A 27725-nucleotide genomic window follows, 5' to 3' on the forward strand; every position below is an offset into this window, starting at 1 on the left:
CTCACCTCTCTTGTGACAGTGATCATTATAATCGTACCGGGGGAATAAAATATAAGAAAAATGAGCCTGGGAGAGTAAATCAAGCTTCCTTTAGAAATAGAGGAAAATAATTTTGCAGTTGAGAAAACATGTTGAAATATTATTTTTATAGGACAAATAGTTACATCACAATTTTAAATTACATTTACATTTGAAATGGAGTCGATTTGCACCACCTACTGGAATATATGGCTCTATATAGTCCAAGGTTTCAAAACTAGGAATCCACTTTTAAGAATTTAGAGTGACGTTCTTAGCTATCTTTAGGAGACCAGTCCCTTTGATATGTTGAAAATGCCAAATACTAATTTACTTCAGGGACCAGTTTCTAAAACAAACTCTCTTTAGAAGCCAAATTTAATCATCTAGCTAAATTAACAAACTGTACAACTGCTTATAAAAATAAAATGATTAAGGCAAATACATCAACCAAAGAGATAAAAATGTAAATGAGAAGCAAAACTGAAATCAATACACATTATCAGTTGCTAACTCACTATTAGAAAAGGAGATTCAAGCAGACAACTGGAAAATGGCAGGAAACATAAGCAAACAGGATAATAAACAGAACATAACTCAACATTAATTAAAAAAGAACTCGCCCAATGAAAATTTGATAGTGTTTACGCCCAAAGTAATAATCATTGTCATGGCTTAATTACAGTTGCACATCGACATACAAAGTATTCATATTTAAGCTCTTTGACATTGTAAAGGAAACCCCAACAAAAATTTCATTCTTCATGACAAACTACTCCAAGCAATAAATTTCTGAAAATATAGTAGCAGCATTCATTATCATGTAATTGACAGATTCAGGAGAAATAAAAAATACATCTACAGTATCCACTATTCCACATGAAATTGCTTTAGAATAGAAGCCTAAATATATTACATTTTAATTTCTTGAAACCTATTATAGCATTTCACTTATTTTATGGGTATTTTGTCTGAAAATTGATTTTATTTTTAGATGTCAACTAAATTAGATGCCAACTCAATTAACTGAAGCATAAAATATGCCAGCAGGATATATTTACAAATACATCCCACAAAATGGTGTGCAAGTAACCACCTGATTTAAACTCCTCAGCACAAAAAGATCCCATGTGATGGCCACCAACCCATCCATAATCCTCTTTGTTGTTGCAGGTGATTTGTGCATGACAAGCCTGTTTGCAGTGACAAATGTCATGTGCAAGGTTGCCGGAAGGTGTTTTTTTCTCAGTTTAGTTCACTGCTGCTGTGATTTCATTCTTAAGGTTCTCATCTGCATTGGAGAGCGGGGCTGTTTAATTTCTGTCAGCTGAGCTCAAAGCCTTTTGCTGAGGATACAGAGAAAATTCTGAATTAGGCCACGGAGGCCTTTCCTGGTCAAGACATACCTGCCTCTCTGGAGCTCCTGGGTCTTCTGCCCCCAGCTCACCACCGCCTCCCATGCCTCGCCTTGCCTGGGCTCCCCACTGCTACCCCGACTTTGCCTATGCTTTTCCCTATGCCTAGAATTCTCTTCTCTCCCCACTTTGGCCTAGTTACCTCTTCCCTGACTTTTCTGATTGGGTCAATTCAGAGTGGCGAGTTTGCATTTCGGGGGTGCTTACCTGCCAATTTCTGCACGACCTCACTAGACTGTTTTTACTCACCTTTGAGTCCCAAGCACCCAGCACACCACCTGTACACCGCAAGTGTGGAAGGCCTCATCCAGATTGGGGCCAGAGAGGCACCTGCTCTCGCCCTCCTCTGGCTACACACCTCTCCTTCTGGGGAGGGAAGCTCCCTGGAGCTCCAGGGAGCCTGCTCTAATGGCCCCATGCCTGCTCTGGGGCCCATGTACACTGCTTCCCAAGCCTGTCCCCCAAAGGACCTGGTATGTCCATCCCTATGCCCAAGAGGTGGCCAAGGGCATCTGTCGGAAAGGTCGGAGGATAGAATGCATTTTAGGGGTGCCTGGGTAGCTGAGTCGGTGAAGCATCCAACTCTGGATTTCGGTTCAGGTTATGATCTCAGGGTTGTGAGGTCGATCTCAGGGTTGGGCTCTGCTGGGCCTGGATCCTGCTTAAGATTCTCTCTCAGGGATCCCTGGGTGGCTCAGCGGTTTGGTGCCTGCCTTCAGCCCAGGGCGTGATCCTGGGGTCCCAGGATCGAGTCCCACATCAGGCTCCCTGCATGGAGCCTGCTTCTCCCTCTGCCTGTGTCTCTCCCTCTCTCTCTCTCTCTCTCTCTCTCTGTCTCTCATGAATAAATAAAATCTTAAAAAAAAAAGATTCTCTCTCCCTCTCCCTTTGCCCCTCCTCCCCAAAATAATATATATATATTTTTTTTTTAATAGTTGCCAAGGCATGGCTATGATAAAGGTGTATTAGTCAAGGAAGGAGGACAGAATGTATTTTATTTAATAATTTGTTGGCTTAATATATAACTTGAGATATTTAGCTATATGCTATGCAGAACTCCATTTATAGTTTCCCCCAGACCCCACTAACCACCCACCCTCAAAAAAAAAAAAAACAGGTGAAAAAGTGGTTTCATGCATGCATATCTAACAATAAACTTTACCTCTCATTTAATACCAAGATGATCTCCTGTATCCCATCTGAAATCTGAGTTCAAAGGAGAGTGACTCTTAAAGTCAACAGAGATATAAATATTTAATGTCAAAACTCCTTGATAAGCACAATGAATTGTGCCAGGGGGAGGCAGGCAGAGATAAACAATTAAAGTCATTTAGTTTAAAAACATGTCCCAAAATCATTATACGACACTAAAATATTAAAAATTGTGTTCCTCAGGTGATAGGACAATGCACCCTTCTGCATCTTACTATTGTTTGAATTTTCTTTTTTTTTCTTTAAGATTTATTTATTCATGAGAGACACACAGAGAGAGAGAGAGAGGCAGAGAGAGAAGCAGGCTCCATACAAGGAGCCCGATGCGGGACTCGATCCCAGGACCCCAGGCTCACACCCTGGACTAAAGGCAGGCGCTAAATCACTGAGCCACCCAGGGATCCCCCTGTTTGAATTTCCTACCATAACAACGCTTAAATTTGTAATGAAAATCTTATTTTGAAAAATCAGGTTACTATTCTGTATCACGTACAGAATATGAACATTTCACCGGATCTCATCATCTTCTTTGCTATCCTTCACATGGAAGCAACAGTAGGAATTTTCTGCCTACGTCTTAGTTTCAGAGGCAAAAACCACGTCTTCTCAGGACTCAGGGGAAAAGGACTACAGCTTATTTTACATTGTCTGTAGCGGGGAGTTACAAACAAGCTTCATTTCTAGGTTTAGAAAATGTGTCCCCTGGCTAGTGGACTGAGAGTCCATTTTATTGTAGGCAGCTCCCCTCAGCATTTATTATTCCTGCTAACTTTCATTAAGCCCACCTTGATTTCTCTTGGTTTCCTAATTATGGTCTGGAGTTTCTTTTTCATAGCCATGCTTCTAGAAATCTAATTTTGTTTTTCCTTAGAAAAAAGAATGGTCCAGTTATTAACCTATAAAGAACCAACTGCCCTCCTTCCATGCCCTATCCCTCCCACCAGTTCCTGTGCACCATGTGTAACAGTCAACGGGTGACCCTCTTGTCCCTCCCCTTTGCCTGAGCTGCTCCCACCTCTGCACTTTGGCAGGTGTTTTTCCCTCACCATCCTACGCCCACCCTTCCAAATCCCCCTATCCGCCCCAGGCTCCACAGCCCTTCCTGACCACCCTCCACACTCACCCCTTCCAGCTGAGTGTAATTATCACACCTTGGAAGCTCTACCAAACCTGGGACTTCCCCTTTATCATAGCAGGGCTCACACTCACCTGTTACTCCTGAGGACTTGTTAGTGCCCTCGTCCTCTCCCCAGAACTAGATGATAGGCTCTTGAGGTCAGGAGCCCTATTCTGCTACTGTCTTCAATCCTGTGCTGTGCCTCAGACTCACTAAGTGTCTGAAATGAATGAAGCACACATTGTCTGGTCAATCCAACATTTCTGTCAGAACTACTCAGGGCTCTCTTGAGAAATGTATCTTTTTAAAGAAAGGGCCAAAAAAATGCAACAGGGGAAATTAAAAATTAAAAATGATGAGAATGAACTAATTTCAATAATAATTTGAGGAAGGGGAGGTTTGGGGGAGGAGGCAGACAGGATGAGTGTGGATAATTGTTCAAGGCGGATGACGGTGACAGGTACGTGGGAGTTCGTTGTACCATTCTCTCTACTTAGGTATATATTTGAAAATTGTGTGATGAGAAGATTTGAAGAAGGTAAAGGAGGAGAGGCAGCAGCAGCTGGTTGCAGACTCACAGGAGGCCCCAGACACAGGTATGAAAGGATTGAGATACAGGTCTTTCTCCCTCTGGGTGCCATCCTTCCCTGTGGCAGCACTCCTGCCCTCCAAGCTCCTCTCTCCGAATCTCCACTCATTTATATGGCCCTCAGGTTCGGACCTTTGGCCCAAGTGACGCCATCCTCTGCCTCTTGGATAATGCCTCATGTTCTAGGACATTCCCAGATGGGAATGGGAGCCCCTTGGAGCCAGGCTCTATCACAACCAATCCAGTTGGCAAACTCTATGTGTGATAAGTCACACATGAGATCTTCTGGGACAAAAAGATGTTTCTTACATCACATCAAGTAGAGTCCCCTACGAGGAAGGATTTGCCACAGGTCCTAAGAGACATCTTGGTGGAAATTTCTTCACTCTGGAAGCCTTCCTGTAGCCGCGGAGGCCAATGCAGACCATCCTCTGCCCAGAGACTCGTCTATTCTAAACGACCCCTCTGAGGATCATCCCCTATGGCTGTGATTCTCCTGTGAGTCACTGCAAGCAGATCATAAACATTCGTTGCAGCCAAGAGGCACAAGCACCATAGTACTTTCATACTCAGGTCTTTCGTACACAGTTCATAATATCCACACCAACTATGTCCAACCAATTTTAGGGATAAACAAGCCCAAGACCCTCCAACAGAAGAGCTCAAGCTTCTCCTCCCACTCTTGTGCTCTTTCCCACTTCCAGACCATTAAAAGAATGATATTTGTAATGTAGATGAGGCCAGTCTTTTTTGCACAATGTTGACAGACAAGAGGAAGATTCCAGAGAGAAATGCCACAGCAGCAAATGAATATAAATGATGCTTTTCCACTTTGTGCTTATAAAATGCCTTTTGTACCAGAATCTCAAAGCTCTCCAGGAAGCAAGGCTTTGACTGGGGCTTTCACTCAGGGTAAACATGAATGGTCAGAGCTTCTCAAGTCATTTGTGATAAGAAAGAACAAAAGTCCTCTTTTAAAATGCAATATCCTTGCCCTCTGGGTAGTAAACAAAAGTATGCAGATGGATAATGACATCTGTGGATTCTGGCTTCATTTCCTAGAGAGAAAAAAAATGTAAATAAATATGTAAAAAATTGTCATATGTGGATAATACCCGTAGTTCATCCAATGGTTACCATTCAGCCCAACATTTGTGTGCAATGGATTCTATTACTGGATGCCTTGTGACTGCATGACGCTTGAGAAAGTAAATATATCTTTTCCATGCCCACGAGAAGACAAATCTAGAAATGTTTAGTTAAAAGGTCTGTCCAGTCAGCAGCTTTGACATCTGATCCTTTGGCACTAAGTGATACCTTCCTTTTGTTCTCTCCACTGGAAGTCTCCTTGTAAATGCTTAATGGCTAAATGATTCATTAGGGTCTGCAAAGGCCAAGCCCTTACTAGAAAGGCAGAGGGGGGCCCACAGGCAGCACCTGACTGTGGGACTGATTTGAAGGTTCATTTGAGAATTCCTTGCTTCTCTCATTCTTAGCCAAAGGTGCATACACAGCATGAATAACCACTCCGGCTCCATCCACCAGCGAGCTGTCTGAAGAGCAGAGGTTAGTGACTTTGAAACCGTTTCTAGGGCAGCCCGGGTGGCTCAGCGGTTTAGCGCCACCTTCAGCCCAGGGGCATGGTCCTGGAGATCCAGGATCGAGTCCCACCTCGGGCTCCCTGCATGGGGCCTGCTTCTCCATCTGCCTGTGTCCCTGCCTCTCTCTCTCTCTCTGTGTATCTCATGAATAAATAAAATTTTAAAAAAAAGAAACCATTTCTAGAATTCATTTAGGGTAATAATCAGCTTCGAAGGACAAAACTCAGGACTAAGAACTGCTGTCAAAGTAATACCAGAGACAACCTGCCCCTACAACCACTTGCCTTGTATTCTCAAAGTCGATGCTAATAGCTTACAATAGAATTTCTGTTCTTCCAGTATCTAGAAAAAGAACTCCCAAAAGTGCAATCAAAATGGATTTCAAAGAGTTTCAAATAATTTGCTTAAATGGAATTAGTCTACAGAACAGCAATTAAATAACTGTCACCTAAATTAAATAAGGTATTATCATGTAGTTTTTAACCAAGAGGGTCTTGCTATTACGCTGGTCTATCACACCTCGAGGTTTTCATTGTCTTATACTTTAAGATTTTTCTACCCTTGTCAAATTACAGTGTAAAGGAAAATACAGATCAGTAGCTTGATAACTGTTCTTCACTTAAAGAGTAGCTGGCAGGTGGTTTTTGGTACCATGGTGTGTCTAAAATAGTCTTTCTAAAAACAGAGGTCTATAAACTTTCTTTTCACACACTATTATTAGTTAAAAAAAAAGTTCTGCACAGGCAGCCCCCAACGTATGTATACAAATATTTATATTTGTAAATTATAGTAGTAATACATTAACATAAAAACACAAACGTGGAAAACAATAAGATATTTTTATTTATTGACTGCAAACTAGTTCTGTTCCACTAATATACTTTAAAAGAGAGTAATATGTCTAACAGGCTTATTTTTGCAGCTCTTGGTTGAAAACTTTTTGATAGAACAATGTGAAGTGTCCAAGTTCGATCTATTTTAAAACTTGTTTTAAGGGCTGTCATTACTTAAAATAGCTCAAAAGATAAGCTAGGAAGACTCACTGGTCTCAGAGCTTTCCAAGTCAAAATGCTCATTTCAATTGTATCCACACAGAACCCAAACCTTGTAGCTGAAATTTGGTTACGTCTCCATCTTCTTTGAGCCCATCAGACTTCCTTACAAACCAATTACAAGGTTTCTTTTTTTTTTTTTTTCAATTACAAGGTTTCAAGGAATAATTCAGAGATAAATTAAGTTCGTTGCTTTACATGCAATTTGTTTACTCCTAAGTGAGGAAGAAAGGTTAACAGACTGTTGTCAAGGAGCAAAATTAAAACAGGATGTGCGGGCAGCCCTGGTGGCGCAGCAGTTTGGCGCCGCCTGCAGCCTGGGGTGTGATTCTGGAGACCCGGGATCAAGTCCCACATCGGGCTCCCTGCATGGAGCCTGCTTCTCCCTCTCCCTGTGTCTCTGCCTCTCTCTCTCTCTCTCTGTGTCTATGAATAAATAAATAAAATATTTAAAAAAATAAAAATAAAATAAACAGGATGTGCAAGAGAGGAGAGAGGAAAGCTCCTGCTGGCAGCTGGGAAGAGCGAATCTTGCGGGCACAATTTTGGGGTAAACAAATCAGCTGGTGGCTGACAAAGAGATCAGTCTGGGCATTCTGAGTAGGCCGAGTGGTACTGAGGAAAACAATTAAGAGGTGGATAGGTTTTTCCAAGGCCTTAGGAGGGTGGCTAAGGAGCACAGCGGGTTTGCTGTCTCTATACTGCTCTGTTGTCTCCCTTTCGTTTGTTAGACATTGACTAAGTAAACCAGATCTGCACCACTGTCCTCCTTAGAATTCCTCAATATATTTAAAACAAACTCCATTTGCAAGATTTTTTTAAAAGGTGGGAGATTTCAGCTCTTAAGTTGTGCAAAAATTAGGTTTTGGGTTTTTTTTTATAAGTAGTATGGGTCATTTTTAGCAACAAAATCACATAATGTTGGAAAGATTTGCAAACATCTATTTTCAAAAATGCTCCCTCCATAAGATAGGGTTTTTTTTTTTTTTTAAGAGACTTTCTCACTCGTTGTTAAACCGTTACCCTTCTCTCAAAGGAACCGATTAAGTCTGTTTTTATGAAATTTTCTCCTAGAGCATCCTAACGATGGCTACTTGTCACCACGGAAGATGAGAAAATGTGGAACACTTTTTATAAAACATAGTTAACTCATTTTTTGTTTGAAAATTCTTTTAAGTGCTTTGTCACATGATGATCTGTGAACTGTGTGTGTACATGAGATTTTCAAGGTCACCCCTCATTATAGAGTTCTAAAGATTCTCCTAGGGATCCCTGGGTGGCTCAGTGGTTTAGTGCCTGCTAAAGCCCAGGGTGTGATCCTGGAGTCCTGGCATCAAGTTCCGCATCAGGATCCCTGAGCCTACTTCTCCCTCTGCCTGCATCTGTCTCTCTCTCTCTGTCTCTCATAAATAAAATCTTAAAAAAAAATCTCCTAAAGGCCTTGTTTTGTCACCAGACTTAACCACGAGGATGGCATTTATATACTCTGGTAGACTACAGAATGGTCTCCAGACACCCAGTGCCCCTCTCTGGGGGTAGTAGTCTTCTCTGCCATATTGATGTTACACTTGGCCATGTGTGTCATTTTGGCAAAAAAAAAAAAAAAAAAAAAAAAAAAAGTGAGCGGAAGCAATGTTTGTCCCTCCTGACCAGAAGCTTTGGGAACTGGTGTACATACAGGTCAGCCCTATCTTGGTTGTACCACCCCAACTGGCAATGCTCAGAGTGGTCTCATCAGTCTGGCTCACAGAGTAAAGATCATGTGGACTAGTGCAAGGATGTCCCAAATTGTGCCCAGGACACACTTCCACTAAATATTTGGGACATTTGTACCCTTAGAAATTTGTTCAGTTTACCCGAAAATCAAATGTAACTCAGCATCCTGAATTTTACCTGGGGACTCTACTTGTAAGTCATGACATTTAGGGATCATTTGTTTTGGCTGCAAAACCCAATTTTTTTAAAAAAAATTTCATTTATTTATTCATGAGATGGACACACACACACACACACACACACACACATATAGAGAGAGAGAGAAAGAGAGAAGTAAAGACACAAGCAGAGGGAGAAGCAGACTCCATGCAGGGAGCCCGACGTGGGACTTGATCCCGGGTCTCCAGGACCATGACCTGGGCCGAAGGCGGCGCTAAACCACTGAGCCACCCAGGCTGCCCTGCAAAACCCAATCTTCTCTGATACAACCACCTAATTATGGCCCAAGGAAGGGTGCCTGTGTCAATCTGCACATTAAGTAAGGGTTAATTTTGCCCTTACTTTTCAGATTAAAAAAAAAAAATAGTTGTTGTTCTTCCTGCATGCTGGTGGAGTGTCTGTGGAGATCACTGTTCTAAACTGTGGTCACAGACCATGGTGATCAGATGCTGCAATCTTGCTAAAAATGCAATTTCTCGGCATTACCTTGGAACACCAGTTTTGAATGGAGATGGCTGGAGGATCTGCTCACTTAACAAGTTCCTCAGGAGATTCTGAGACACATTAAAGATCCAATGGCTTGCCTGTGTCTGCATTTCAACTTTTTGTGAGGCTGCGTGGGAGTCAGAGACTCATCTTGCCTTTGCTGCTAAACTAGTTTTGTATGATGTTCAACAAGTCAATTCTCTCTTCCTTGCTGGACTGCACTGCTCACCTAAAGAGGGATGGGATGGGCTCAGATAATCTCAAATCTCTCTTCCAGCTCTAAAAGTCTACGACAAGGAGTCAGAAACCCAGAGCCTGGGACGCCTGGGTGGCTCAGCGGTTGAGTGTCTGCCTTCAGCTCAGGGTATGATCCTGGGTTTGGGGATCGAGTTCCACATCTGGCTCCCTTTGAGGAGCCTGCTTTTCCCTCTATGTCTCTACCTCTCTCTGTGTGTCTCTCATGAATAAATAAAATCTTAAAAAAGAAAAAAAAAACAGCAAAGAAACAAAACCAGGGCCTTCCAAGGTCCCACAAAGTAAACAAGTAAGGATGGTTAAGTGAAAGACATTCGTCATGGAGGGGACCACGACACACTGAAGGACACAAGCCCTAACCTAAGTGGTCCCTGCATGTTCTCCACTCTGCAAGAGGAACGGTCAGGGTCCCAGGTGATCTGGGAAAGAAAAGTAGAAGAAAAATTATTAAATTTCCTTACTACCTACAGCCTAGTGGCAAGTCCCTGAAACAGGCAGAGTGAACTTCCTCTAGGGACTCAACTGCCTGGTTGTTAGTACTTTGCTAAGGGCAACAAGCAATCTTAGCCTGACCCTCAGGATCCTATTAAGTCCACTTTAACATATAAAAAATCTTTTAGAAACTTCCTTTATCTCTACCCCCAAGATTTATGTTGGCAATCATCCCCCACGCAGATGACCCACTGATATAAATCTGAAGGATCTCTTGACTCAGGTTTTATTAGACAGTAATAAATGACCTTTCCCTAATGATTGCTAGCCTTGTCAAGGTCCTGGAAAACTTGCTTCCAAAATTCCTCAGAGACTTAACATCCTCCCTAAGCCCCTCCCAACTGGAAAGTATATAATGGGCCACTCCTCATGACCCCACTGCAGCTCTTTAGGCCCACAGATCCTGTCCCCCGACTTTAATAAAACCACCTTTTGGCACCAAAGACATCTCAAGAATTCTTCTTGGCCGCCGGCTTCGAACCCTAACATCTTCCCTACATCATGAGGCACATCTGCCTCGCATAGAACTGTAAACATTTTTGACAAGATGTCTAATTTTGCTTTGGAAAATACCGTGTGCTGCGAGTAACTAAGATAATTTATGATAAGCATTTCTCTGAAATCATAATGTGTGCTGGGAGAATGAGATTTGTAAGTGCAGTCTAAACTACAAAATGTTTTGGAACGGAACAAGCTGCATGTGAAGACGAACTTTAGTAATTAATGACTGACAGCAATAGTTGGGAGATATTTCGTTAAACATTTTTAGCTTTGATTTTGCGGTTTAAAAAAAATTGGAGCCAACAACATTGTTTATGTGCCTCAAACACTTTGATAACCATTTTAAAAGCCTGTCATACTTGTTATTTTGCCTACATTGCCTAAGGGCTAAAAGAGTTCAGTGGGCTGGTGCTGCGCCTGGTGTTGGTAAAACAGAGATGGGACACTAGCCCTGGAGGAGCTCACAGGTGGCAAGAGAGGCAGATACAAACAGGTTAATTCTTCTATAAAACAGCAGGGCAGGATAAAGCTACATATAGGCTTTGGGAACAAAGAAAGGGTCCCTAAGGGGGTAGGGAGGGGACGGGAGAGACTTTCCAGGGATGATACCTGACATGGAAGATGAGGAAGGGAAAGGTATTCTAAGCAGAGGAAAACCACCAGCAAATAGACACTCTGGAACAACCTGTTGAAGCAGGAAACCGTAGGCAGTTCACTCATTCAACAAACATTCCCTAAGTTTGGGTGAAAGTTTTGGATGAAAATATCAGGTGCTGGGGGGTGGGGTAAACACCTGAGAGTGCTGACTAGGTACAAGAACGATACCTACCCACACAGCAGAGCAGGCCCTACGTGATGCAGTACATCTGAGTGGGGCTGGAAGCCGGGGGACCGGGAAGGAGGCGGAAGGCAGACATTGAAACAACACAAAAAGAAACATAAATAACCTTCTTCAAATGTGAAATTCTGGAAGTAATGATCCATGTTATCCATAATATTAAATTTCAATTACTTACATTAGAAACAATGATCTCTCTCACAGGAACACACACACACAGCACTTAATAGTGTCTGAGAAGAGGGGCGTTTAGGTGGTTGTCAGTTAAGCAGCTGTCTTTGGCTCTGGTCATGATCTTAGGGTCCTGGGATCGAGCCCCACGTCAGGTTCCCTGCTCAGTGGGGACTCTGCTTCTCCCTCTGCCCCTCCACCCCTGCTGGAGCCCCCCCCCCCCAATAAACAGAATCTTTTAAAAAGTGTTTGAACAGAGAGAAAAAAGCAATTAACAAGCACTTAGCTAGAAAAATGGATCAACTTTCTCTAAGTCAGATGTGCCCAGTTTCTCCTGCCCTCAGGAATCCCCCTCCATTACTCCCAAACCTCGCTGGCTCTAGCCCTGGGAACAGCCCCGGGAAACCCAGTCTCTCTCTCCTCAGGTGTCACTCCACAAATGGTCCTGGGAGTCACTGGTCAACCCCCACCATCACCCCCCAGACTGAAGACCATCTCTGCTCCCAGGATCCTTTCTGCAGCTGTCCTCTCTATGCTGAATTTCTGGCTCTCTCTGTTTCATTCCCCTCTGCCTTTTCATTCTTCTTTTTAGAATATTTATTTATTTAACAGAAAGAGAGAGAGAAAATGTGAGCAGGGGGAGGGGCAGAGAGAGGGAGAGAGAATCTTAAGCAGACTCCATGGTGAATGAGCCCTATGTGGGGCTTGATCTCACCACCCTAAGATCAAACTGAGCCAAAATCAAGAGCTAGACCCTTAAATGACTGAGCCACCCAGGCCCTTGCTCCCTGCCATTTCCAGAATATTTTCCCACTAAGCAACATTACCTAGGGCTCAGGAACCTACCTCTCAAGAGGCTTGCAATATATTTGAGTCCTGAAAAAAAAAATTACTGATACCTCAGAACATCCCTTCTTACCAATAAACAACAGCATTTAAAGATTACTAGAAGCTAAACCGTAAGTTTAAAAGTTTAATAAAAATCATGTTTTTGATAAAACAACGAACAATCAAAAAGAAAAATTGGGAAATAAAACGTTAAGAATAAATTTTAAGTCATTTTATTTACCACTCAGAGATGTTTTTATGGACACACACACGAAAAAGCATGTTTTAGAAATTAGGATGATGATGCATATTTGCTTTTTAAAATTTTAACATCGTATGAACTGAAATGTTCTTCAACATTCCTGAAAATGAAGGTAATAATTTCCCAGGTTAAGGGTATTATATACCAAAAAAGACTTAGCCAGGGCAGCCCGGGTGGCTTAGCGGTTTAGCGCCTGCCTTCAGCCCAGGGCGTGACCCAGGAGACCCAGGATCGAGTCCCGCATGGGGCTCCCTGCATGGAGCCTGCTTCTCCCTCTGCCTCTGCCTCTCATGAATGAATAAATTAAATCTTAAAAAAAAAAAAAGGACTTAGCCATCTTTCTAATGCCTGATATTATAAATTCTGTTCAAGTTTTTAGTACAATAAATAACGTATTACCCTGCCAAAAGAAAGAGTACAAAATACACAAAAAAACCAGTAACCATCAAAATCGATACATGTTGGAAGTGTCTACGAAATGCACCATTATGTATAATCCATTGCTAAACAGAATTCATAAGAATATTTCGTTACATTTGAAAGCAACTTGCAAATGGAGCTTCCTCGGCCCCAAGGATGTCCCGAGGACGGGTGAGGACGTACACATCGAGGTAGCAGAGCCAAACCTAAGTTACAAGTCGAGGCAGCCCAATCCTGCGAGGCAAAGTCAAGTCTTCAAAAACCTTCCCAACGTGTCACCGCAAAACAACACGCATTTTCACGCGGGCCGGGTCTTGCGGTGAAGTTCGCGTGCTGCGACGTCAGATGCGGAGTCCGGCTCCCGAGCTTTCCCAGGGCGCTGGGCGGCGGCGGGGGGCGGGGGGCGGTCCCCGGCCTCCCCCGCTGCTCCGAGCACCGGCATCGTCTCCTGGAGTCTGCAGGTCGCGCAGCTCTCGGGCCCACCCCCGACCTACGCACTCAGGATCCGCACGGAACTACCCCTGCACCTGGAGGCTGGGGGAGCCCCAGGACCCCCGGAAAGCCCTCCGACAGCGCCCGGGGACCCGACAAGCAGCGGGCTTTCCGCAGATGCTCCGCCGTCACCAGGCCAACGCGGCATCTTGCAAAAACCCTGCGGAGGTGCGACCGCCTCGGAAGCGCGTCCCTCCGGGGAAGGCGGGGGGGGGGGGGGGGGAGGGGCGGCTCCAGCTGGAGCCCCGGGGCCACAGCCGCCCCTCCCCTCGGGGCCGCGCCGCTCCCCGCCGCCCCTCCCCTCGGGGCCGCGGGCCCACAGCCGCACTGTGATGCGGGGGAGCTGCGCCGAGCCCTCACCTGGCCGCCCCATCTCTGCCGTCCTGGGGCCGCGGGCCCGTCCGCCAGCCGGGGAGGCCACCGCAGGCCACCGCAGGCCGGGCAGCCAGGAGCGCCAACACCTCGCTGCTCACATAAACTGCAACCGCGCGCGGGTTCCTCGGGCCCCCGCACCCCCCCGCCCACGCGGCGACCACCCCGCCGACCCCCGGAGCCCCCAGCCGCCGGAACTGTTTGCCAACAAACGTCAAAGGCGTGAAGGGGTGGAGCCTGGAAATCAGATCCCGCGAGAAGTGGCCCCCTGAAGAGGCTCCGGCGGGCGCAGGCGCATTACAGCTCCTGCCCCTCCCCAACCCCCCCCACCCCCGCCGCGAAGGTGGCTTCCGCTGGGGAAGGCGGGGCCGGACCGCTGGCACAAAGATCGCGAGATTTGGCCGCGTCACCGCGACTCCTTCCGGTCCGAGGCCGGAAGCGCCGTGTGTGTGGGGAGTCTCTGGCGGCCGCTGCGCTGCGCTGCGCCGCTGCGCTGCCGGGCCCGGTGTGTGTCGCGGCTCCTCGGGGCCCGTTTCGCCCCGCCTAACCCTGGACCGAGGTGATGGGGGACTCCAAGGAGGCCGGGGCCGAGTGTCCGCCGGCGGGGGCCGCGGCTCGGGGAGGGCTCGGCCTCCTGACCCAGGGAGAATCCGAGGAGCCCTCTGCACAGGTGAGTCCGTCCCGGGGCGGGACCTGCGGGGCTCCGGGGGCTGCGGGCCGGGCCCGCGGGGGAGGGCGTCCCGGTGCCCGGAGGCTGCTGCTGCCCCCCCCCCCCGCGCCCCCCGGGCGGCCTCCCAGACGGAGGGAGGGGGCCCGTGGGTGTCTGTCCGGCGTTCGCGTCCAGGTCACTCCTAGGAGAAGCTGTTGTGGCTTCCCGCTCGGTCATGACCCACAGGCGACTTGGACCCGGTGTCGGCTCCCAAGGAGCGTTCGTGGGAGCACGCGGTTCCAGAAGGTGGCAAAGTGGGACGCCCGGTGGCTCGGTGGTTGGGCATCTCCCTTCGGCCCAGGGCGTGACCCCGGGTCCTGGGTTCGAGTCCTGCACCGGGCTCCCTGCAGGGAGGCTGCCTCTCCCTCTGCCTGTGTCTCTGCCTCTCTCTCTCTCTCTCTCTCTCCCTCTCTGTCTCTCTCATGAATAAATAAATAAAATTCTTTTTTAAAAAACATGTGGCAAAGTCGTGCAAAGCTGGAGGGAGAAGAGCAGGTGTCGCCAGGGAGCTCACCGAGGTGGGCTGGTGGTAAAGGGTTCCAAGTGTCTGCCGGGCGAACAGGGACGGCCCGAGAGGTTAGGGTAGTGAACTGGGGCACTGAGCTTACCTGCAGGGGTGCAGGTGAAGAGTGTGAGGGGACCCCCCCCCCCCCGTGCCTTCCTGTGAAGCCAAGGCTCAGAGTGATGAACTGACGAATTCGTCACTAAACTGGAGCCCGAGAAAGCCCTGGGGGCGCCTGGCTGGCTGAGTTGGTGGGACCTGCGACTCTTGATCTCTTGGTGGAATTCAAGCCCCACGTTGGGTGTAAAGCTTAATTTGAATAAATGGATGGATGGATGGACGGAAGGAAGGAAAGAAAAACAAAGAAAAGAAAAGGGGATCCCTGGATGGGGCAGCGGTTTTAGCGCCGCCTTCAGCCCAGGGTGTGATCCTGGAGTCCCTGGATAAGTCCCACGTTGGGCTCCTTGCAGGGAGTCTGCTTCTCCCTCTGCCTGTGTCTCTGCCTCTCTCTCTCTCTTTGTGTCTCATGAATAAATAAATAAAACCTTTAAAAGGTTTTATTCGCAGGGAACCCGACGCAGGACTCGATCCCAGGTCTCCAGGATCACGCCCTGGGCCGAGGGCAGGAGCTAAAACCGCTGGGCCAACAGGGCTGCCCAAAGTCTCATAGAAAAAAATAAAAGAAAGCAGCTTTCTAAATGATAGGCTACTGAAATTAAAATAATCCATCTTTACTAAGGAGCAGAGGTTTTATCAAGTTTTGCCTTTCGTTAACGTGATTCTATTGACTTGACCACTGTCTCAGGCGATGACTGTAAACATTATACTTCTGGACCCATGTTTTTCTTTGAAATGACATGAAAAAGAGCTGAGTAAACGTGACAGTGTATGCTTGCGTTTTTATTGCTATTAGAAACTGTAGCATGTATTCATGTGAAGCCTGAGGTGGTGGGTTTGTTGTTGTTGTCTAAAAAAAAAAAAAAAACCAACTTGGGATTTTTAATTTCTAGGAGTGTTATTCAAGTTTTGTTCAATGTGTTAATTAGGGATCAGCTTTGTTTCTTGGAGGCAATGAAGTGAAGAGCCGAGCTGTGGTGAAGTACTCCTCTGCGCCTCCTCGAACAGCATTTGCACGCCTTGAAGAGAAGACAGACTTGAAACTCCCACCTGCCAACTGGTTACGAGAGAGTGCCAAACTAGGGCCAGCAGGAACTACCATTCTTGGCAATAGTAAGAAAAGCAAGCCATTTTCAAGGTAAGTATTAATCAGTGACATTTTTACCTCTCAACACTCCCTGCCACCCCCCCGCCACCCCAGCTCTAATATTTGCTTTTTCGGTTTCATTGGTATATTCATCATCTTGGTGAGATTTCTCTTTAGAAAAAGGTTTTAGCTGACTTTCAAAGTCCTTTTTTCCTCTTCTAATAGGATTGTATTTCTAATATGAAGACATCAGTTGCATATACTTCTTTGGGGTCTGCATGCTGTTTTTAACAAAGCTGAGTTTTGACCACTAAAATTCAATTAGATGTTTTGGTTTTAGGCAATCACATACCTTTTGAGTATGTGAATACAAAGAATCTGGTGGCACAGGAGAAGGAAAACCTGTAACCCTGCCTAATCTGCCATCCAGAGTTTTTCATTAAATAGTGGTGGATTGTTTGGTCTGAAAAAGCCTAATGAAGAAACCCAGCATGTTGGGTGACCTATACCCTTGGCTTTGGCACTTGCTGAGGTAGTTGCTGGAAATTCCACTGGTAGTATTTAAGGATGAGTGTGTCCTGGGTTCTTATAGAGAAACGTATGCTAACATTTATATTCTTGTAGAATATTTAATGTGCAGGATTCTCTCCTGTTTCCCTCTCTGTGACTAAACCTAAAATATGTTGGCCTAAGCTAGCAAGAGCCATAAATATATTAATACCTAATGAGTTAGTAGTTTAGAAATTATCCTAATGCCTCTGAAGGTAAAAGTCATATTTGCAAAATGTTATTTATAGCATTACTTATACTAGCAAAAAGTTGGAAATAGTCCAGATATTTTCTTTTAGAAGAATGGCTTAATTATATGTCAACGCAATTAAATATTATGAAGTGATTTAAATTTTAGTTATATCGACTGTGTGCAAACAGTGTGCCAAGTACTTCATATGTTTATTTCATTGAATTCTCACAACAACCCTTTGAGTTAGGTTCTGTTAACTAATTTTCACATGGGAAAACTGAGGCTTGGTAAGGTTAAGTAACTTGCCTAGCCCACATGGTATAAATTAGAGCGTGCTTTGAAGTGAGTGAGGCGGTCCTAGGTAAGTGTTCTGATCCTCTGCCACTTACTAACTGAAAAATGGTGACATCAGCTGCTTTTCAGGCTTAGTGATTATAGACGTGCCTCACGTGGCACCTGACACAACATTTTTTTTCTTTTCTTCTTCTGGCTGAATTGGGATCAGGTTCTCCCCCACCCCACCCCCAATCCTGAAAAAGTAGTATTGTGAATCACTAGCAACACAGCCCTAGAGACTAAATCCTGATAAATGTTTCCTATCTCATCACATAAAAAGAATAATATCTTGAACTGTTTACTTTTGGAGATTTGGGGTGGGGATTTGTAACTTAAAAAGTCAATTGTTTTTTTTTTTTTTTTGTTCTAGTGTTTCCTATTGCTTCTATTACTATATATTATCTAATCTGTGATTAAGTCTTTGTACCACTAAGAAGGAAAAACTACTTGATTCTAATGGTGATAGGCATATTGATTTCAGAGATGTAAGAATGTAGAAAATGGGTATCCTGGAAGTGATGGAACACTGTATTCTCCTATAAACTCTGCTTGTATCACTATGAGCGTGACCTTTGTGGCCTTTGTTCCCTCCATTAGCTTTGGTATGGCATACGACTTTATTGATTCTGTGGGAAATGATGTGGACGTTGTCTCTGACTCTGAAGTAAGTGTCCTTGTTGGGAAATGTAATTGGGGTGTTTATGTTAGGGATTTATAACATGCTCCATTGTATAGTCTTGAAAAATTACTGATGAAATAAGATTCAGCCGTCTGATTATCAAATACCTTTTTTGTTAGTAAAGTAATGCCCTGCTACATCTTTCAAGAAGGAAGGAGCGATGCCCAAAACACTGGCAGTGGTGATGTTAATATTGATAATTGTGTTTTAATGGTAGCAATTATAAATTATTATAATGTTTGGGGTGATTTATATAATATTACCAGTTGAGAACGAGAAATGATATTTACAGCAAATCTGTTGCTCCTTAGTTGGTAATTTTATCCGATAAGCTAAAAACTTAAGTCAGTGCAAAAGTGACCTATACACACTTAATTTTAGGAAATTCTATTGTGTTAAAATACATCTTTGACCTTCATTTGCATTAACACGGAATGGCTGGTAAAATGTAGGTGATCCTGATTTTATTTTTAAAAATTTTTTTAGGGCAGCCCGGGTGGCTTAGCAGTTTAGTGCCGCTTTCAGCCTAGAGCTTGATCCTGGAGTCCTGGGATCGAGTCCCACATCAGGCTCCCTGCATGGAGCCTGCTTCTCCCTATGTCTGTGTCTCTGCCCCTCCCCCCCCCCCCGTCTCTCTGTCTCTCGTGAGTAAATAAATAAAATCTTTTTAAAATAAATAAAATTTTTAAGGATTTTATTTATTTGAGAGAGAGAGGGAGCCAGGGGCGGGGACGGGGGTGTAGGGCCTGGTGCAGAAGCAGACTCTCCACTGAGCAGGGAGCCTGATGCAGAGCCTGGGCCCTGGGACTCTGGGATCATGACCTGAGCCAAAGGCAGGTGCTTAACTGACTGAACCACTTGGGTGATTCTGGTTTTAAAGTTTTGTTTTCCATGTGTTTGTATTTAGCTCTTTGTGTGAAATATAGTTTGTATAACCTTAGGGAAATAAAGTTTATTGTGCTTTAAAATTAAATGAAGTTAAAATTTGAAAGTGTTCAAGCTACCCTAAAAAGATCTTTTTAACTATTTTTCCTTTTAATTTTTTAAAGAACATAAAAAAGCTCCTGAAGATTCCCTACAGCAAGTCGCATGTAAGCATGGCTGTACACCGCATAGGAAGGACTCTCTTACTCGATGAGTTAGATATTCAAGAACTCTTTATGAGATCGTCTCAGGTAATGCTTTTTCTGGAAAAACAACCAGTAAGGCACTATTTTAACAACTTAAGGGCACTAGAAATATTGTTTCTAAGAAAGGCTGAAGCAGAAACACAGTTTAGCACTTTGGCAACTGAGAAATGAGACATTTCTTGGAATATAAAGAAGCCTTAATAGGAAATAGAAAAGAGTGAATGAAGAAGAAACTTATTTTATAACCAACAGCCAGGATTCTTGCAAGGAAAAGGATGAAACCAATGAAGAAAGTTGTGAAAAATCAGTAACTTAAGGGAATAGTTAAAATTTTTGAAAAATCCTTTGATGTCTCCACTGAAGAGATTCTCATGAAACAATTGCCAAGAAATGTGAAAATATTAGAGGTCATTTCTATGAATACATAGTTATTAGAATTAAGTGATTCACTAAAAGCAAAGCTTCTCAAACTGTATTTTGGTACATGACTCCCCACCCCCCATGTATTGATAGTGGATACTTTTTGTCAAGTGTAAAGGCAGTGTTGCGGTTTTTTGAGGCTTATTCCCTGTTTATGTATCCTTGCCCCTGGTCAAGCTCTTGAAATGTGATAATGAGTAAATCACAGTCCTTATTTGCTGGCAGCTTAAAGTCTTGGCATTGTAAACAATCACAGATAATATCAATATGGTATGCATATTAGGGTTTATTCCAGGTACTAAGGAATGTGTTAGACCACTTCTCAGCCTGGCTTGGGGAGAAGAGGAAGGCAGATTTCCCAAAAGAGGTAATAGAGATTAAGTCTAGAAAGACAGTGTTTAAATATGTGTTTATGAAATAGTATTTTTTAAAAAAAGAATATTTCCTGTAAAAGAGTAGAGGATAACTAATTGTTTTGATTACAGGTTTGTTGTATTTATCATTTTCTTTTGTTACTCAGACGGGTGATTGGACGTGGCTGAAAGAGTTTTATCAAAGACTCATTGATCAGAAGTGGCAGAGGAAGAAAAAGAGCAAAGAGCACTGGTATCAGAAGGCTATTCTTTCCAAGTTTTTATATTACAGGTAGTTGGCTGCTTGTTTATTTTTTTTATCTTAAGGAAAATGAAATTGTGATCTCAAATTTAATTCTTAAGCTAGTAAAAGTAATTTCAGTTTTGCAAGTATGGTATTAACGACATTTTAGTGTCTTACGTTCCTTTTTTTTAAAATAACATTTATGCTTGATTATGGAATTCAGCTTTTGAAAACCAGTAGACTGTCACATAAAGTTAACTTTAGTAACAATGTGATATTTTTATTTTTGATTGGCCAGTATCAATGGCGATGGAGCCGCTCAGCCCGTCCCATCCACTGCAGAACAGCCCGAATCATCCAGTTCAGATCAGACAAATGATTCGGATGGGGCTTCGTGGCCCGCCCCCTTTGAAATGCCTTCTTCCGTTTCTGAAGATCCCAGTGCTTCCAGTCAGGTTAGTTAGTACTTAGATACTAATTTAATAAACTTGTTTAAGAAGACAAAACCAATGATCTTGTTGGTAAAGATAGAAGAACAGGTATAAAAAGTACTCTAATTTATGTCTTATAATTAATTAGAAAAAATACTTTTTTTAGATTTTCAAAATAGAATTTATAAAAAATACGAATAGCTAGATCAGATTTTTTTAAATTCAAAATATTTAAAAATTTTTACTAGCATTTAAAATAGCATATCAATGTTTATCAATACCGATTATCTCCTTGAAGTCATGAGTATATATGATATAGTCATGTTGTATATTTTAAGCTTTAGATTTATAGTAAATGCCTATTAGGTATTGAGACTCACAGGCCTGTTTGTAATTTAATACTGACCTTCTTACCTTAACTTTTAGATTGGTAAGTCTAAAATTGCCCTTAAGATTTTCTGGGTGAAGTTCCTGAGATTTAACCCACATTAATATTGTAAAGCTTTTAGAAAGGAAGAGAGTAGTATATCTGTTTTGTCTCTTGTATTCTTGGTTTTTTCTTATTTTTTGTTTAGTTTTTGTCTTTACTGTGTCTATCAAAGAGTAAAGTAACTATCTATGTAAATTTATACATGTCTGTTTTTAGGAAGACATATTGACAAAGTCGAAGAAGATAAAAATAAGATCTTGGTAAATTGTATTTTTCCTCTTGCTGTGTGTTCTCACAAATTGAACATTATTTGTCCAGATTGCTGCTGTCCTCAGACTATAGGGTTACAAGAGGCAAATATGTTTAACTGAATTTTAGTTTTAGTAGGTTTTAAAAATCGAGGGTTACAAGAGGCAAATATGTTTAACTGAATTTTAGTTTTAGTAGGTTTTAAAATCGAGGAACCTCATTAAGCTATGTAGTGAATTTAAATTTTTTTTCCCAAAGTTAGAAAGAAGTAGTTACGTGCAAGTTCACATAGTGCTAACCTCTGGGTGAGGGGAGGTGGAAGGGGTGTTTTGTGAATGAGGAACATGGGTGCTTGGTGCGAGCAAGGTCCTGTGTCATGACCTGGGTAATGATTACATGGATAATTTGCTTTGTAATTAGTTATTTTACTGTATGATTTGTTTTATGCACTTTCTTGTATGTGGTTATATTGCATTAATAGAGTTTTTAAAAATTTATTTTAACATTCCTTGATTTCAAAATCCACACATTACAGAAAACATAACGGAAATACTAATCTTCTGCCACCTATCTGCTCGTCTCCCAACCTTATTATTCTGTCCTTACCCTAACCCTAACCCTAAACAGGGCTTACTATAAAAAATCTGGGAGGCTTTTGAGAATCTGTAGACTCATATATGGAAGAAGTAAACTGGCATTTGTTTAATGTATTTTATGCCACGTACTTTAAACCGTGTATATGTGTATATGTGTACATACATTTTTTTCATCCTTCAAGTTGTATGTGTATTAAGTGTTGACAATATCATTTTACAAGTAAGTAAAGTTCATGAAGAATAGATGTTTGCTCATGATCACATAGCTAGTAAAATCTGAGTGAGGACTTAAACCCTGAGATTTCTGACTTCAGACACTTGTTCGTACAGCAGTAGTCCACTACCATCCACGTATTCCACACATATTTAGAAGGGCTCCATAAGCAGTAGGGTTGTCATAGCAATGGCACAGTCCTAAGCAGAGCTAGCCTGCCATAAAAATAATAATCTCTGACAGACTAGTTTATATAACCTCATACTGCCTAAATTTCAAATAGAGATTTTTGTGTATTACCTTGTGAATTCTTATTCCCCAAACCTAGTTTGAGGCCTCTGTTACACAGTGATAGAGTTTAAATAGGTGTCTGTGGGTGGCCTTGGAGCCATACTTTTATTGAGAATATTATGATCCAGAGCCCAGACTCCCACTAGGGTACTCCCTCACAAATACAGTTTGGGGATGTGGTCCATAGGCTGGTAACTTGTCTGTACAGACAAAATAACGTTTGAAGTTCTGGTGGGGCTCTTTGAGGAGAATATAAGACTGAACAAAAGTGATGGATTCTCCCCCCACCTCACTGTGCTTGCAGTTGAGGGTACTCACTTCCCAGGCAGGGGCTGAGCCTATTAGCACATACATACACATACCGATCTTGGGATTAAAAGTTTAAAGTAATGTTTCTTAAGGCTACTGTCCCTAATGGTTGGAAATTTGAGTTCTGGACTGAGTTAACCCATTGTCGAAGATTCTCCTCCCTTAAGTGTTTTCTAGAATATATTCCACAGAATGTATTAAGAATAAAACATGTTCTGAGATTAAAGTTTGGGAACATTGGATTTTATAGAGGGGAACTTGATTTTTCCAGTACAGAACCTTTTAGAGGCATAAAGGTAAAAATAAGGCAAAAATAAGGCATTGTTATTGTACAGAACCTTTTAGAGGCATAAAGGTAAAAATAAGGCAAAAATAAGCATTGTTATTGTCCAAAAGCAAGCCTGTGGTGAGCAGTGGGTTTCAAAGCTTACTCTGGAAATTTTTCACCAAGAACGCCAGGGACTAGTTCTCTGAAGCACACATCAGACAATGGCAAATGTTGGGACCGCTCTAATGACCTATGTCTCAAGAATAATAGGGCAGAGGGGCACCTGGCTATCTCAGTCAATAGAGTGTATGACTTTTGATCTTGGGTTTGAAAGTTTGAGCCCCATGCCACATGTAGAGATTACTTAAAATCTTTTTAAAAATATAGGAAAAATAAAAATACGTCTGAGATTTCTTAGAAATTTTTAATTTTTAATTCAGTGGATATGGGGTGGGCTGATAAGTGGTATTCAGATTTATCCAAAAAGAAAAAAATTGAAACTTTGAAAGCTTAAAATAATTTTTAATCTTTTTTTTATTTGCATAAGATCTATATGTGATTAGCTTAGAATAGCTATGATAATAAAGAGCTGAAATAAGCCACACAGTGATGAGAGTTCATGACTTGCATTAGCCCTAATTCACAAAAGTAGATTAGAGGTTTATGCTTTGAATGTTTAGTGGATACTCTTGAAAAGTAGGCCATTTGTGAGAAATTATGGCAGCACGGTCACTCCTTATCCTTGCACTTTTCACAGGGAAGTGAGCCTCTTGAACCCTCATACATAGTGGGGCATGTGGCCTCAGCACCCAAAGAACAAAACCTGACTACTTTATTCAATGACGGGGAGAACAGTCAGGTATGCTTTCCATGGTGTCCAAATTGGGACACCTAATCCCCAGTCTACTTTGTCATTTAAAAGCTAGTCTGAATTGGAATTTGTAGGGGAAAAAAGTCCACTTGATCCTGAAAATCACTTTCTGAACATCTCTATGATCTTATAGCTCTGTGACTTTAATTTACTATGTCTGCTTTGTCTTTCCTTTTCCTAGTCTTTCTGTGAATCATGGGGGGAAATTTTGGATCTCTAGTGTATTACATAATAACCTTTCCTGTTTTATTTTTAATCAAAGGGTCTTAAAAATGATTTTGTTCGGAATATTTTGTGGACATTTGAAGATATACACATGTTGGTTGGTTCCAACATGCCTATATTTGGAGGAGGCAGATACCCAGCAGTCAGCTTGCGTCTCAGGTAAACCAAAATGGTGTTCGTTTAGGGTCAGTGTCTTATCTGCGTTCACTTAATTTGTTAATTATCACCTTTATCTGGGGTTTTCACTTCCCTCCTTCCCCCATGAATTGAAATCAGCACAGTAAGGAAGGGGGGTGTTATCAGCAAATGCTTAAAGCCCTGAGGCTGGGTTTTCATTCAGGTTCTTCAGGATTGGAGTCAGAGATCTGTTGTACTGGCTTAATCAGGTCTGAATTCACAGCTAGTGACAATATAATAGAATTAAATTAGTTAAGGAAGTGGTTTACCAGCTTCCTATTAACTAATTATGAGCACTTTTTTTTTTCCTAAAGATTTTATTTATTTATTCATGGGAGATACAGAGAAAGTAAGGCAGAGAGAGAAGCAGGCTCCCTGCAAGGTTGTGGGACTCAGTCCTGGGACTCAGTCCTGGACCCTGGGATCACACCCTGAGCCGAAGGCAGATGCTCAACTGCTGAGCCACCTAGGCATCCCGAGTGCTTCTGTTAGTACTCTAGCTGTATGTGTTCATATCAGCCAACGTGAGCTACGGTGTGGTGTATTACAATACATGGGGGCCAGTATTTCACCTCAGGTTTGTGTGAGGAGCATGCAGCAGGCTCACAATAATCTGCTATCCTATTTCCTTCTACTCTTACTGAAAACTCTTAGGGATTCCAGTTAGAAACACAAGCAGAACTTACGGAGCGGTGATAAAGAACATATCACATGAGCTGCCTATACGTATCTCACCAGAAAAGAAAGTGTATATGGCATTTTTCATCCAGAGAGAATAGATTAAAATGGTTAAATGGTGGAAATAAGTCTCAGATGGTTCATTAGGGAACATCTTAAACTGCATAACGTTAGAAATGTGTATTTTTAGGGACAACAACAAACCAATTAATGTGCTAACTGGAATTGACTATTGGTTGGACAACCTGATATGCAATGTACCAGAACTTGTGATGTGTTTTCACGTAAATGGAATTGTACAGGTAAGTGAGCCACAGTGTGACTTTTCTAATTTTCTCACAAATGTAAATCAGTGCAGAGAGTACCTCACCAAAGATTTGAGGCCCATAAATACTAGGCTGTACTTTTAACAAGGAAGTTTGCTGTGAATAAACTGAACTTTGAGTGTTTTCACATTTGTGTTGTAATACCAGAATTCTAGATGTTACAGGAGTATGATTGTACAGGTATTTTTTTGGGAAGGTCATAAATATATTGAAGCCTGCATTTTTAGCCCTAGAACTCTATGATTTTAATACCAGGAATTCATAGTAATTAATTACCTAAAAGTGTCTATAGAGTGGAGGTATCCATTCAGTATACAAATATGTAGTAGTCTTAGAGCAAGGCTACAGGAATAATGTGTGAAGTCATTGGTTATATAGCATATTGAAATTGAACTTGTTCTATTTGTGAGGCACCTTATCCTCATTATAAATGTGAGGGGGAAACAAAGAATAAAGTTCAGTCGCTACCCAAAAAGGTAAAATACTAATGGGAAATGACAGAATGCAAAGAGAAAGATAGGAGATTATTTGTGAGACGTGTAGTACACCCCAACTACGAAAGTCTGAGTGATCTGGGAAGGTAAGATCATATCTGTCTTTATTTGAAAGAGACTTCTCAAGAAGTGGCCTCCAAATACAGGTGAATGTTTTACACTAAAAGACTAGTGTGAGTGAAGGGATAACGGATCTCCAGCAAGGTGACAGAGGATTCATTTAACAGAATAGCAAATAGATTAGAAAACCTGAGGTCAAATAATGGAGAGTCTAGGATGCTGAGCTAAGGAGTGTGGGCTGAGTTTGGTTAGTAATCTGTAATCTGTGAAGGCTTTGCATCTGGGAGGTGAAATTTGTCATGTTGGACTCTTAGTTTGGAGATGGCACGTAGGACAGGCATGGAGGGCTCGGAGACAAAAAGACTGCTGGAGCTTAGCACTATATCTACAAGTAACATGATGGACTTAGACTGTAGAGGAAATACTAAGAATTGACAGTGGTAAGAGCTAGCGTTTATTGAGTGCTTGTTTTGTTCTAGATACTTTGCTACCGTTTTACATACATTACTTGATCTTTTTAGCTGCTTGAATACCATTATTCCCTTTTGATGAAGAGGGAAATTTGAGCATCAGGGAGCTCAAGTGAGTTGCCCAGGGCCATATTGCTAGTAAGTGGTGATGCCAGTATTTGCATCTGTATCTGGTTGAGGCTATGCTTCTAACCATTGTATCCAGCCCAGTGATTCTAAACTTCTAGTGTCTATCACAGTCACTCATGATCAAGGACACATACACACACACTTGCTTGGCTCCCTGGTGCATCAGGATAGGTGGGATCTGTGTATCTATCAAAGAAAAAAAAAAGAAAGCTTTGTAGATGATTCTGATTTGCACTCTTGGTTGGGAAGCACTGTTGTAAACATTACCCTAAACAGCATTTAATGAGAGGCTGTGGCCGGAGAGGGTGGGACTTCCAGGGTCCAGGGTCTAAAATAGCAGTGGTATTATTACTTGAGATGGAGACATTGAACTGGTGAGGCAGGGAAAGGTGATCTGTCTTCATCATGTGCTCCATTTGAAGAAAGCATTGAAATGTCCATGAGCATTTTGAACTTGTAGGCATTGGAGAAGATGAAGCTAGAGAAATAACCTGAGGGGCCATCTGCCTGCATACTGTTGGACGTCATTACCACGGAAATCTATTCTACTCAGACATTGGAGCCATTCCCCATGTGGGTTGAAAGGGCAGAGGGGCCCAGATAGTACAGTATAAAATCCAGGAGGAGTGTTTTAAGGAAGGAAATTATGACTTGGGGCTGTAGATGAGCCAAGAAGGATGAAAATTCACCTTAGGAGACCGGTCTTATTTTCCAATAGATTTGGAGTTTCTTAGAGTTTTCAGAAAATGTGAGAGGTGTTTAGGGAAGTGTGAACAGAAGACAAGCTAGGAAAAAACTGGAGCCTCAAAAGTACTGGCAGTGGTGTCCTTGTGGCCTCTGCTCTAGCTGCTGCCTCTAGTCCCCATCTCCAGTTCTATAAAGGAGTCGAGTCTGTAGCCCAAGGGTGAGTAGTGTCTACCGGAGAGACTTGCCAGGTGAGGCTAATGTCTGGGGGGAAGAGCATGCTGGGTGAATTCTGCCCTCATCTACCATCCTCATGGATGAAAACCACCAGGAGAATAGAAGGGCGTGTATGCCATGCGCTGCTCTGCAGGAGAACAGAAGTAGGACCGTGCCTAAATCTGTGGTTCCAAATTGGTGGAGATTCTCTCTTGAGACTTATTTCTGTGCT

The 27725-nt window shown here is 42.7% G+C and overlaps 1 protein-coding gene and 1 long non-coding RNA gene across 5 annotated transcripts in view; one reads left to right on the forward strand and one right to left on the reverse strand.

The window, feature by feature from the left end:
- Positions 1 to 153: 153 nt before the first annotated feature.
- On the reverse strand, positions 154 to 11549 carry LOC129523120 (uncharacterized). Its single transcript, XR_008667079.1, has 3 exons — positions 11503 to 11549; positions 3855 to 5409; positions 154 to 1364 (listed from the first exon to the last, which is right to left on the reverse strand). It is a non-coding gene; the product is annotated as an uncharacterized LOC129523120 (long non-coding RNA).
- A 2946-nt stretch (positions 11550 to 14495) lies between these two features.
- The window catches only part of EDRF1 (erythroid differentiation regulatory factor 1), a 42655-nt gene continuing 29425 nt past the window's right edge, over positions 14496 to 27725 (forward strand). For 3 of the 4 annotated variants that reach the window (XM_055346344.1, XM_055346345.1, XM_055346347.1), the window contains exons 1-9: positions 14496 to 14726; positions 16314 to 16522; positions 18147 to 18213; positions 19278 to 19403; positions 20299 to 20423; positions 20674 to 20830; positions 23921 to 24022; positions 24297 to 24418; positions 25305 to 25416. In XM_055346344.1, the coding sequence (XP_055202319.1) occupies positions 14619 to 14726; positions 16314 to 16522; positions 18147 to 18213; positions 19278 to 19403; positions 20299 to 20423; positions 20674 to 20830; positions 23921 to 24022; positions 24297 to 24418; positions 25305 to 25416 (1128 nt within the window). In that variant the 5' untranslated portion in view covers positions 14496 to 14618. The remainder of the gene's footprint in view (positions 14727 to 16313; positions 16523 to 18146; positions 18214 to 19277; positions 19404 to 20298; positions 20424 to 20673; positions 20831 to 23920; positions 24023 to 24296; positions 24419 to 25304; positions 25417 to 27725) is intronic. The other variant, XM_055346346.1, reaches the window with a different exon arrangement.

The sequence above is a fragment of the Nyctereutes procyonoides genome, unplaced genomic scaffold (genome assembly GCF_905146905.1).
Source record: "Nyctereutes procyonoides isolate TBG_1078 unplaced genomic scaffold, NYPRO_anot_genome, whole genome shotgun sequence".
In the NCBI taxonomy this organism is placed as follows: Eukaryota; Metazoa; Chordata; class Mammalia; order Carnivora; family Canidae; genus Nyctereutes; species Nyctereutes procyonoides.